The 13,876-nt window shown below is 41.8% G+C and overlaps 1 protein-coding gene across 2 annotated transcripts in view; it reads right to left on the bottom strand.

Annotated features, from left to right (window-relative positions):
- Positions 1-8,240: 8,240 nt before the first annotated feature.
- The window catches only part of Ppox (protoporphyrinogen oxidase), a 600,782-nt gene continuing 595,146 nt past the window's right edge, over positions 8,241-13,876 (bottom strand). For both annotated transcript variants that reach the window (XM_067127759.1, XM_067127752.1), the window contains 2 exons: positions 12,707-12,821; positions 8,241-9,531 (listed from right to left, as the gene is read on the bottom strand). In XM_067127759.1, the coding sequence (XP_066983860.1) occupies positions 8,425-9,531; positions 12,707-12,821 (1,222 nt within the window). In that variant the 3' untranslated portion in view covers positions 8,241-8,424. The remainder of the gene's footprint in view (positions 9,532-12,706; positions 12,822-13,876) is intronic.

Genomic DNA, 13,876 nt, shown 5'->3' with positions numbered 1-13,876 from the left:
TATATGAGTGGTGGTTCAGCTCTTTGGTTTGTTGGTTGTCTGTTGCAGCTTGGGTGCCTATATTTTAGGAAACTTACTGTATCCCTGTTACCTGAATGGACAATGAACAGGCAACAGCAGCAGTATCAGATAAGGGCTAAAGTACAAATTTAGTTAAATCTTTAATATACTCTAAAAATTATGTCTAATATACTCTAAAAATTATGTCATTTGTACAATATCTTCCCTGGAAAAAGATTTGCTAGCTTCCAAAAAAACCATTGTGTATAACTGTTTCCTCCAACAATCTCCTAATAACTATCTTTACCATTATAATGACTTGAGAGTCATTCCAGTTGACAAGGTGGTCTACTCACACTGATGATAAGTGCATTATTTTCATCATGCATCTGAAATATGCTGGAATTTTATGTCAATTACATTTTTGTTGGACCCTGTGTTTTATATTACAGGCATACCTATTTCCTAAGAATTTCCTCACAATACTGTAAAACAATAAAATTTTAAAGTAATCTGTAAAACCTGACATTTTTAAAGTAATCTGTATTTTTCCTAACTATACAATCCTCTGGTCTTTTACACAGGAATATGCTTCAGCGCAGCTGGAAACTGGCTGTTTAACTTTAAACAAGGTGGTTAAGTATGTAGTTGGCTGCCGATTACGGCTGGGAGTCCTGCCCACCCAGTCGGTACACATTCACTTTGCCTTTTGGCCCAGAAAGCAGAATGAGGGGTGGCATGAGGTGGGCATATAACTGTAAAGACCTCAGGTTTGTATAGTTAGGAAAAATACAAATTACTTCAAAAATTTGTCATTTGTTCCTACACAATATACAAACCATCAGTCTTTACATAGGAAGACTTACTTCCTTGCTGGGAGGATTCTGAATAAGCTTCTGCACTGACTGGTAGTTCGCATCACCTGGGCCTCCTTTGTGGTCATGTAAGAGCAAAGGAAGAAGACCATGCCTCTGACATGTTGAACAAAGGTGTGAACTACTGTCAGACTTCTGGACCTTTCGAAATGTGTGTAGCAACACTGCTTTGAAAAAGGCTAGGATGAACCCAGTGTTGGAGACTATAAAATTTGAGATAACCAATGGGTTGTTTTATCGTTAACCCCTCTCTCCTTGCTAGAGAGGGAGGACTTGCATGTATTAAGCTATTTAAGATTATAGACAGGGTACTCAGTTAAGCAGGTTCACCTGCACGGCCCGCCCAACCAGCATGTGAAGGATGGCCACTCCTCTCTCTCTGCGAGAGAGGAAACATAAAAGAGAGAAGGGAGGGGGCCAGTCCCCAATTCATATTCACTCTTCACCATCGAACACCTTAGGCGAGATGCACTGTCCACTATGGGAGCTGGGCAAGGTACACAACTTGAGCAGCCACCACAGGACCAAGGATAAAAGTATCCCAGGCCCTGTTGGCAACGTCCTTAAGGTAGAAGGACGCGATTGGACAGCTAGACCATTTTCTGTCTTAATACCTGTAGAACTGACAGGTTCTTCCAGAATGCGAGGGACGGACTTATGTCCCTATCCTCGAGGTACTCGGGAACGAATTCCTGGCTACTTGTTGGGCATAGAGTGCAACCACTAATGGCCTCATGATGAGAAAGAAATCATGTTCTTGAATACTTCTTTCTTAGCTAAGCCAGTACTAATGAAGAGTCATTGACACTCAAGCCTGAGATGTTGAGTCCTCTGAAGATAGTATCGTAGCACTCTGTACAATCATTACCAACTAGTTCCAAGATGGGACTGACTGACTCGAAAGTCTTCACTGTGAGTTCTGGGACAAACATGAGCATGACAGAACCTTACCTCCTCGAGTGCTGTAGTCTTCCTTGAGGCTGAGACCTCAAAGACAAAGAAGACAAAGTAGAAGACCTCCTTCTCTGGGTGAGCTTACCTGTGGGTCTGCATCACCTTTCTGGGACCCTGGCACCATTCCCATGCGAGAACGTGCAGGGGGGTAAGGCCGTACCTGTGTGCTGGGCCTTCACTCTCTCTTGTTAGGTCGGTCCTGAGTCCAAAGACCAGGGGACCTTACAGGCTTCACGGGAGTCGGTGGGACTTTGCAGCGGCAGAACCTTAAACTGCCCGGGGAAAAGATTTCTCGGGGCCGATATTGGTGACACGGGGGTCCACTGGAGCCTGGTGCATCTCTGGTGACACAGGTGTCCATGGAGAACCGTGCACCAGTTTCTACCAATACACTGGTCCAAGGAGCAAAGTGTAGCAGTGGAAGGTTCTTCACTGGCCCGGGAAGGTGACTTCCAGGAGCCGGTGTTGAAGGCATGGGTGTCCATGGAGACCCATTCCTCTTCTGTTCCTGCGGCACAGGGGTCTGAAGAGCCCCGTACAATGGTCCCCATGTCCATGGACAGGGAAGAGCAACTGAGAGATCCCTTTGCCTCTTCCGAGGCCTCAAGATTGTTCCATGGAAGTGGAATGATGGAACTGCACAGTGACAGCTTCTGTTATGTTGATCTATCATTGGGAGTGTCCAAAGATTGGAAAATCCTGCGTAATGTCTAGGTGACTGAGCTTATCTGCCATTACATTCCGGTTCCCCGGAATGTACCTGGTTAACAGCTCTATTGAGTGTGCAGCTGCCCACTCGTACACCTGCCCACCAACATGTAGAGTTGAAGGGAAACCAGTCCCCCCACCTGTTTACTCTCATGGTGATGGGGGGTACTGACACTCATCAGCACCACAGAGTAGCTCACCAAAATCCTGAAGCTCTCGAAGTGCTAAGGAAGCTATCGAGTTTTGAGATATTGATGTAGAGGTGTTGTCATTTCGATTCCACTCGCCTGACAGCAGCAATTCTTCCAGGTGTGCGCCTCGTCCCTTGGTTGATGCACCTGAGAGCAGGAGCGTGATGGGAGGAGGTGTGTGAAGAGACACTCTAACAAGGTTCCTGTTGTCTAGCCACCAGGCTAATTCCTGATTCCCAGTTCTCTTCCTCCCCAGGAGGAATGGAAAGAAATAGGGAGTCCCTTATCGAAGACTTGAACTCCTGCAATCTTTGCTGAAGGGAACAAGAAAGAAGCCACTCATGAGAGCCCAGCTTCCCCAAGGGTGACAAGTTAACGAGACAACTTGTCACTTTTGAACTGGTTGTTTCTGTAAGACAGGAATAACTAACCGTATAGTAAACCCCCCGTATTTGCGTTCTCACGATTCGTGGACTCGTGTATTCACGGATTTCTCTGTGGAACATATCTACCCATTATTCGCGGAAAATTCACCCATTCACGGTATTTTTCACTGAGAAATATTCACTAATTACTGTATTTTCATATTTTCATGATTAAATGCACTTTTTGTGATAAAACTATTAAAATACTCAGGTATAAGCATTTTCAGAGGGTTTTTCTTGTGTTTAAACTATCAAAATAGGCAGTTTTAAGTGTTTTTAGAGGGGTTTTAAGTATTCTCGGATTTTAGCTATTCGCGGGGGGGTGTGGTACGCATCCCCTGCAAATACGGGGGTTTACTGTACTCCTCTCTGAACTTGTTGATATGAGACTAAGACCATAACACCAACATGTCTGGACACTAAGTGTTCTGCTTCAGTGTGAGATCAGGCTTCTCAAACTTGAATGAGACTGCCAAGTCCCGGCAAATTAGAGAAGTCATTACTTATCCCCAGACAAAGATGGACATACAGTAAACCCCCCGTAATCGCGGGGGGTGCGGTACGCATCCCCCCACGAATAGCTAAAATCTGCGAATACTTAAAACCCCTCTAAAAACACTGAGAACTGCCCATTTTGAGTTTAAAAACAAGAATAACCCTCTAAAAATGCTTATACCTGAGTATTTTAATAGTTTTATCATAAAAAGTGCATTTAGTCTTGATAATGATATGAAAATACAATAATTAGTGAATATTTCTCAGTGTAAAATACTGCGAATGGGAGAATTTTCCGCGAATAATGGGTAGATATGTTCCACAGAGAAATCCGCGAATACGTGAGTCTGCGAATCGTGAGAACGCGAATACGGGGGTTCACTGTATATTTGAAAATATGCATCCTAGCGAGCACTAACTGTACCATCTTCAGCAAAGCCTTCACCTCTTCCCAAGGGCGAGGTTGAAAATGAACCAGGAACTGAAGTCGGGAAGTGGACCACACACTGGAAAGGGGTAGTGGAAACTCGAAGGTTTCCGCCCCATACGGTGCCATGTTGCTTCATAGCTTGTTGAGTACCCCCTATTCAATAGCCGAAGGCGGAAAAGAATGCTGCCCCTAACGTCCTTCCCCTTTCCTCATACCCCTGTCCCCTTCCCAGGGCAGACAGGGGCTAAAAGGAGCACTGCTGCGCAGCTTCTGGTAAAGAAAGGTAGAAGACTGGGTGTACCTTCGCAGGTCCTTAGAAGTCTGGGGCTTCCTCAGAAACAGAGAGGAAGAAACAGTCAGGCCCAAAGGCAGACCTGTAAAATCATACGAAGACCTGGAGGCCTTGGCCACTGGCAGTGAACATGGGGATCAATCCCTGATCCTACCTCTGTCACTTGAAGCGTCAACTTCTACCACTATCCAAAGGGAAGTGCAACCTAGTATCGGTTTGTTCCTGAGAACCAGTGCCGATGAATCTGGTAACCTGAGTCAAGACAGTGTCTCTCTTCTTAGCACCAGATTTGCACACAGGTTAGCTGTCTGGTGGGCTAGGTAGAAGGTGGTTCTACCTCCAGACAACATCAGTCTTTCATCAATGTGACTTCCTTCCCTGAACTATGAGAATTTGAAAAGGAAGAGGTGATTTTGGCTATGTAATGGAACCAAGATCATTCAGGGGATTGTATGGAATGTTGCCATGACAGTTAATTCCATTGTCATTGCTCTCTGGAAGGTTCACTGTGCAAGGAGGCAGTTAAACATGGACTCAAACATTGGGTCAATCTGTTTGGTCGGCAAAGGACTCTCCGGGGTATTGAGGAATTCTTCTGGTGACTCAAAGGCTTAGGAAGTGTCCTGTGTGATAGGAGAGACCTGACTGAGTTGTCCTGGTCATACAAAAGAAAATTCACCTGGATAAAAAAACACCTGTTTGGTAAGCTGCAACCATGACAAGTCCATTGACTTTGTTTCCTATGGGGAATCCCAAAAAGCTTCGATGGCTGAAGAACAGTCTGCATGGAAGCTGTTTCTTTCTTGAGATCATAAACTGCACAATTCACGGATGATCCCTGGGGAAAAGCTCAAGAGGAGCCCCACGATCTCTCTCTCACTCAAGTACTGTATACAACTGGTTCGGTCTGCAGACCGAATCCGGAGTATATGTCACTGTGGTTGGGAAAGGGTGGAAGCACGAACGTGAATGTTTCCACTCTCGAACCCAAAAACTGTCTGATACCCAGCCCTTGGAAGACTCTGAGGAAGTAAGAGAACAGGTGAGAAAGTCTAGCACCCTTATGATACCTGCTGGGAGCCAAGGACCCTGCAGGTGTGTCAGGACGTGGGCAGTCGTCAACTTATGTTGACGACGGCCTTACGGGTCTGGGAGAGGGAATGTAATCATGCAAAAGTGCACAGAAGCTATCCCCAGGTAAGCAAGCTTGTTTGCACGAATGCGGGCAGGGGCTGACCCAGGGAGAGCAATCATGCACTCTCGGGTGTGAACGTGGGGTATCCTGAAGAAGTGCAAAGTCTTCTTTGAGGCGGTGGCCTCTGCAAGCGAAGAAGATCAAATCAATGAAGTTTTGGGTTCATCCTTGGTCCCAAAAAACTTTGAGGGCAAACTTATGATTCAAGGAAGCAGCCATGGTCTCTTCCCAAGATCACTGACACACCACGAACACGATCTCCAAATAAGTTTTCCAAAGATCAGGGGTGTCTGTGTCCTGAGAAAAAAACCCTAGAGCCTTTCCCAGTCATGTAACCCCTAGACTAATCTCGGCAAGAGAGAAGCCTTGACAGAACCCCCATACCTTCTCTCAAACACTTGAGCAAACAACTGCCCTGATCCTAGGATTGAACCCAGAGTGTAAGCTTCGTGGGAGGGCTGCTTTGGAACATGGTATCCCAATCACGAACCCTTCTGTCCGACTTGCGGCTCCTGGTGTGACCAGGAGGTTGAAGGAACATGTGAGAGGGGTTGAGCACCCTTCTCTGACCTGCCAGAGCTGAAGCTGACAGGATAGGAAAGCTGTAAAAGATCGTCAACCTGTGGTGACGATGACTACATGGGCCTAAGAGAGCAAACCTGCTCACACTAACGTGGGTGGGGGCTGTCCCAAGGAGAGCAAATGGGTTTAGCAAACATGCACGGAAGCTATCCCCAGGTAAGCTGGCTGGTGATCGTGCACTCTCGGGCGTGGACTTGGGCTGTCCTCTCGACATGCCCCAGTCTTCTTCGAGGCTGTGGCCTCTGCATACAAAAAGGACTGAATAGGGAACTTGTTTCTAGCTTCTTCAGGTAGCGGACTGTTCCCGAGTCACAAAAGTAGCATGCATCAGTTGCTTCCACTACTTGAGAAATGAAGGAATCTCTAGCCAAGATACACTCTATAGCAGCCCGTGGAATGATTCCATGGTACTAGTAAAAGTAGCTACAGATTTCGAAGAAATCAGAGTACCTGTGGTGACAAGTCTCATCAGAGAACCGTGCGAAGCTCCTGAGTAATGAGTGTACCGATAATCAGTTGCTTTCTCTACCTGAGTGTTCGGGGAAACTTGAGCAGTGGTAAGCTATTACTAATTCAGGGAGGTAACTCCATGATACAGGTAAAGGTAACTTGGGGTTTCTATGAAAACCTGAGTACCCGGAATGACACAGTTCTCCTTGGAGGTTCGAGCACATGGAGCTTCAGCCACATACAGGACGATCTTCGGTTGCCCCCCTACCAGTGGCCGAAGAGACCCGAGTGGAGGTATATACTAATCCAGGTGGTGAACTCCTGGAACTATTATTGGTGACATGGGTTACCCTTTCAGCGTGTCCTATTTGAAGAGACCTACTCACCTGGTGCTCCTGTGTTGCCTGGTCTTGGAGAGACCCACGGCACGGTTCCTAATTCCTAAGATGTGGGAGAGCACCCAGAAGAGACAACACACAAGTAGATGAAGGCAAAGACGATGATGATCATTTGATTCCCTTCTTCAACTTCTTCCACAAGTCTATCACTATCCTGGGACCCTTGTACTGGGAATGTGTGAATAAGCACACAAACACACTGGACTCTTTCTTTCTCTCCGAGTCAAGCCACAGGTTCTGTAGGAACCCGAGCAACAGCTGCTTACATGCCCGTAGACGAATCAGAATGAGCAATCGGCAACAACAGAGGTATTGCTAGCGAGAGAACCCGTAATTCCCAAGTCCTTGAGCTCTACAACATCGAAAAACTTAAAACATTACAAATGTCAAATAATAATTTTCAGAATAAAAACCTTCCTTTGCACTGCAAAGGAATAAAACTCTGAAAATGACAAAGCAGTATCGTAGAGTCGTGAGTGGAGATGAGAAACTAGTTCAAGCTTGTTGCCTTAGCAACGTAAAAACCAGTTTTACCACTCTCAAGTTGTAGGAGTTACATTACGTCAGAAAGAACACATCAGAATACAGGATACGCAGCACACAAGGGTAAAAGGGTTGGATTTGCATTGTATCACAAAAGAATGTTATTCTCCAGATATAAGCAAAAAGAGCAACACATACATATCATGAAAACAAACAAATGTATCAGTCGAATGGCAGGCACAGAAGGAAGAGCAACATGTCTCACTCTCTCTCTCCACAGCCAAAAGCAAAGGGAATGCATACAGACTGGGTGGGTAGGACTCCCACCCATAGTCGGTAGCCAACCACATATGTAGATTTACATTAACATATTGCAATACGAAATATTTTCCCTTATATACAGCCTAGTTCAAACACCACAACATTATCATAAATTACACAAAAATATATCCAACTAGAAAAATATGTAATATATCTTTGTATATATTCTGAAATATTACTGCCATGCTATATTTTATATTTCTGAAACACAAGTGCCTTACTTTTGCTGGAGTGAAAAGTGATTCGCCTTCTGTCATTTGTTTTTGTCCCTGTCTTTTAACAGATGGCATTTCACAGACCCTCAACCACTGTACTCTCCTCAGAGCCTCTTGTCATTAGTTTTACCTGAAAATTTAATTTCCTCAAAAACAAGGAAAAATGCTGACATATTGAACGAATTTCTTGCATAGTATGAAAATCATGACCAATAAGAAAATTTCATTACAGAACTGAAAAATTTTTTAATACATGTATTGGTTCAACAAAAAAAATCTTACTTTTATCCTTTCTAATTAATAATTATACATCAAGGTTGATTTTCCTTGTGGGAAACATCAAGTTACATAACATTAATTTATTTTCTGTAAAATTCCACTTCACATAAGCTATGTGACTTTCAATTTTTTCACTGAGAGAGAACTGCTCTTTTAGCACTCATTATTGCATCATTTACCCCTACTCCATCATATGAATTCCCTGCTAAAGTTAAAGGTATATTTTGCTCTTTAATCAGTCTCCTTGCATTATGTACTGCCTCAGAATGGCCCACTATATACTGGGGGATACAATCGCGCAATATATTCACAACATACCTAACAGGTGATTCATTCACTTTTAACATCTTTCTAATTTCTGATACTGCTATATTGAATAAGGTTTCCTGAGAAGGATTTTCTCCAAAGAATTCTTTGAACCAGTATCCACCCATCATCACTGTGAATATAGTTCTGTTACCCTGAGGAAAAGTACATGTATCAAATATCACTCCCAGAATTTTACACGGTTCTGAAGATGGAACCAAGTAACCAAAGGCCACTTCGTTCATGAGTTGTCCCGAGTATTCCAAAGTTACAACTCCGACAGTTGCATAAGGTATTGAGCTTAATAACTGAGATAAATCTTTATGATTATGCTTAAGTGCTGCACTTAAGTGGTTAGAAGGTATACATGAAATAACTCTGTCCACTTCAATTTGCATTTTTTCAGTTAATACCATCAACTTTGGCCCTGACTGCAATATAGTAGTTACTGGTGTATTCTTCTGAATGTCCACACCAGAGTCTTCAACTTTTTGTGCTAAAGTTGTTACTAGTGTTTCTAGACCTCCCTTCAAAGACCACACAGCCCATTTTTCTCTCCTAGCTTTTTGAACTAATTTTGATTTCAGTAATTCTGAATCACCTTTCTCAGCATTCTTCCTGTCACGTAACATCCCTAACAACACAGAACCATAAGACTGTTCCACTTCATGCAACCTCTTTGCAAGTGATTTAACACTCAAGTCACGAGCATTTCCTGCAAAGACTCCTCTTGCCAAAGGATCTATGGCATATTTTGCTACTTGTGAACCAAAACGGCGGTTTACAAAGCTGTAAAGACTCTCATCTGTATTAACCACTTTCTTTGCTCTGAGGTCGTTAAGGGCACTAATTGCAAGAGGTTTAGAAAAAGGAGGCAGTTTCTTCATTGCTGTTTGAAGACTGTTTGGAAGTTTGTGCAACTGGCCATCAACCTGTGTGAGAAATAATATGGTAAATTTCCAGGGATATCAGTATTTAATGTAATAACATTCTGCAAAATATCTATTACTGTATATCAATAAGCAAAACAAATTAATTTGTATCTTTCAAGTACAATAACTGCAATGTATCGGACAGAATATTTGTAAAAGAAAACTGTGTTCCCCACACAATTTATCTGTAATGCATCACAAAAATTAGTATTACATTTGTATGAACTACTGTAAAAATAAGAAAAATACAGAACTTGATGGAACCAAGGCAAAAAAACAATCTCTCAGGGCCAACAAAGGGTAATGAGATAGACTGGAGCATCATTAGTAAAATAATGGTTGTAATTTACAAATCAGAAACTATAAAGACCTGTTCAACCATTTACACATGTAAAGTGACAGTTAACCCAGAAGATTGTGCCTACAAAATAATCTTACAGAAAAACATCTAAAAATCCCTAAAAAAAAAGTTGCTAATGTACACTAGCCCATGTACCAGCACTCGACACTGCATTAATAAAATTTCTTTCCAAGCCTGGGAGGCTTGACCCTAAGAGGCCCTTAACCCTTCGGAATGATTTACCTAAACCAAAAAGAAATGGTTTTCTTTGGACTTGTTTCTTAAAATGATAGTTTAACAAGGTATTTCTTTTTTTTTAAAGTCTTTGGTCCTCCTCAGACATACTTGAGTATGGGACTTCCTCATTTTTAAATTGAAAAATGAGAGTAAAGTAGTTGCTAAAAATTTGTTTTTAGCAACAAAATCTGGCGAATAGGACAATAAAAATGCTGATGGAACAAGCAGAAGTAAAGGCTATATGAAGACATTGTCTTCCTTAATTCTGCAAAGAAACTGCCTTATATACTTTATTTATTTTTTTTTTGCAATTACCAAGTTCCCTGGCCCTACCTGAGTTGTCTGAACATATAAGAAATTTGAGGAGGAAGGAACCAGAGGAACTCCAACACAAAGACTGAACATCTTGCCACCTAGAACTTCCATTACTTGATGTGAAGCAAACAAAAGGAAAATTATCTGGCTGAATACTAATAACCATCAAAGCCTTGAGGACTACCAACAAGCATTACCAAAACTTTGTGGATTGCTGGTTACTATTTTTGACGGCTTGCTTGTCCATCATCAACCTTACTGAATCATGTAGAGAAAAACTTCTCTGAAGTTTTGGGATAAATGCTAACAGTTACTGGCTGAGAAGTGAAGGTAGGCTGACTCAAGAGGGGAGGTAATAATTATTTTGTTAGATTCTGAGTACCTATGGACCTGGTTTGACCTCCTGCCAAGATTGCCAAAACTCCTAGAGACAGATCCCAACTGGAATCTGGCAGAGCAATGGGTGGCGGTTGACCTTGCCTTCTGTGACAGGTATCTGTATTTGACCTGGGCTACAATTTCCTCCTCTCCAGGATCAAAAGGTGTTACAGTCCCTAAAATTATGAGTCAGTGGTTACTGGTACTGTTAAGCTTCTCTGTAAGATCATGAAATAAAATGGCTGGGAAAAATGAAGTGTCCATAATGTCAGATGTATGTATGTCCTGCAAGTCTGAGGCTAAGGCATCACCATTCTTCAAGACCAGTGTACACTAGGAGGTTGTATGTAATTCTAATGGAGAGAGCTAAGGCTCTCCTCAAGGAAACAACTGATATTTTAGTCTCAGTCAGGCCACCAGATCCTGAAGAAAGAAGGGTGCTCATCTGTAACAGTGACAAACAACAGGTGATCAGTTTGATAAAAATGAACATGAGGGAACCAAATACACCAGTACCATCTACTACCATTTGTGGGGGAAACAAATGCAATTCATCAGCATTGTTCTTGTAAACTACCTGTACTGATGAGTATGATTCCTCATGGATGTGAATGTTTAACTCAATATGTTTTGTAACATTACTGGAAGGAGGGATTTTAGGCCAAAGGCCAAGCACTGGGACCTATGAGGTCATTTGCTCTGAAAGGGAAACTGACAGTAAGAATATCTGAAAGGTGTAACAGGAAGAAAACCCTCACAGTTGCACTATGAAAAAATTGTTAAAGGGTGGAAAGTCAGATGGAAGAAAGAGAATATGAATGGAGGTACAGTAAAAGGAATGAAAGTGGTTGCAGCTAGGGGCCAAAGGGATGCTGCAAAGACTCTTTAAGTACTGCCTACAGTGCACCAGATGAGGTGCACTGACAGCTCTACCCCCCTAAGGGGGTGTGGATGTCTAGGAAACAACTGGAGATGTAGTTCACATGGGCTATCCAATCCTCTTTAGTAGAATACCTTCTTCAGTAGCAAAACAAACCAGGACAGCTAGTGTGTGGCCAATGTAGCTTCTAAATACCTACATTTTTCACCCTTTCAATTCTTCTTACATGACATAATATGCAAGCAATTCATTGGAAAACCTCTTTTTACCCATGTCCACAATAAGATTTTTTTAAGCCTCTTGGCTTTTGCCTAAATATCATTCATAAGGATATAAAAGGTGACCTTATTGTGGCTTTCATCCCAAGTTCTGAACTGGATAAAGTTCATCTTTCTACAGAATTCTACTGGTCTTTCCAAACAAGTTAATTTACTCCTCTTTACTAGTGTCATTTTGTTTGTGAAGACTTGCAATATCATCTTTTCAGAGAATCTTTCCCTTTCAAGTACTTTTAACTAGATCATTATCATGACAAATACACAATAGTAGGTTGTCGACTTATGGCGTGGGATCCGTCCCAGTGCCACGCCATAGGTTGATTTCTGCTGTGAGTTGGTGTTTCGCTGTTATCGGTGCTTTAACAGCACTTTACTGCGCCATAACTTGATGTTTGGCGCCGTAACTTGATGACATCAAGTTACAGCACTGTTAACTTGATGCCTATTCTTGCCATTAGCGACGTCAACGGCTCAGTAACTTGATGCAACATCAAGTTACGGTGCTGTAAAATAGCATTAACAGCACTGAAAAAATGCCATAGGATTGAATCTGCCATAAGTTGGTGTTGCTGTAAGTAGGCGACATACTGATATTACTAAAATACAAAAGGCATTTCATCAAGTGCTAAAAAGCAAAGAATTCTATTCCCCATAGAATGTATATTCAAACTTATATAATCAAAATTGTGATACTCAACAGAACTTTAAGGTACAAGTAATAATGGAATATACAAAGCTTAATAATACCTGAATCATGCGGTTCTTGGCTGAGGGATGACTATAATTGACATTGATGATTTTCTCTGTTAGACCTAAATTTTCAGCAAGGACAAGTGTGTTAGCACCAGCATTTCCAACAACTCTGAAAATGGAGTGGTAGAAAACCATTAAGAAATAATATACTTAAAATATAACTTTAAAAGATTCACAAAGTAAAGTTTTTCCTTTTCCAGTAAAAGAATTGTGCAAAAATAGAGAAAATCAATTAATCAATAAACTATTCATCTAGCTAAATTAATTTTCTTTAGTAGCAGGGAACAAGATAATGATTTTTGCAATATGACCTAACTTTGGGTATCATACCCTACATCAACATCAATATGAAACTGCTCTGGTAGTTTTGACATTAATACAAAATATCACATAGCAAAGCTTTGTGGTTGACTGCATTGGTCTTGTTCCCATACAGGTCCTAAGCACTCATTGTCTTATCTTACCATACTTCAAACTCTATATGGCCTCTTTCTAGTCTTATTTGGTAGAGAGGTACCACTTACAGTGAGAACTGGGTGGCACACAGTAAATAGTACTAAACGTTCTTTGCAATGTCTCTTTGACTCCAGTTGCATTCCTGTCTGCCTGTCAGTTTTCATCCATTCCCTTTGATCTCTTCTCATCCAATTGTCCATCTTCTCTAACTCTGCCTTGCTCCAATTTTCACATCATTTAAGAAAACAATTCATGCAAGCCCACTGAATCTATAAATGTGACTAGGTGGTTTTGCTAAAGTATTCACTTCTTCAAAGCCCTATTCATTTTCTTCTTAACTGATGTTACCCTTGAAATCTTCCTTTTGTCACCTCTTATAGTAATCCTTAGGACAGTGGTTCCCAGCCTTTCCTGGCTTGAGGCACCCCTGCCAGGCCTTTCAATCCCCGGCACCCTTATTAGAGAATCATGTTGTCATCATTCTGTTTTAAATTCAATGTCACTGTGACAAAACTTTATTTGAACTGCACTAAAGCCAATAAGATTAAAGTATAAAGTGTAGTGACAGGCGTATATTTACCTAAGTTTTGATTCTGCTGATATCAGGGATGAGATGGTGAACTCGTGATAAAAATATTTTTTTCTATAGTTTCGTAACTATTTTTTCCCTAAATATTGTGACCCCCTCTGTCAATCATACTACACCTT

This window comes from Macrobrachium rosenbergii, chromosome 3 (assembly GCF_040412425.1).
Source record: "Macrobrachium rosenbergii isolate ZJJX-2024 chromosome 3, ASM4041242v1, whole genome shotgun sequence".
NCBI lineage: Eukaryota > Metazoa > Arthropoda > Malacostraca > Decapoda > Palaemonidae > Macrobrachium > Macrobrachium rosenbergii.
Note: the sequence above shows the minus strand (reverse complement) of the source record. Positions and strands in the feature narration are given on the sequence as shown.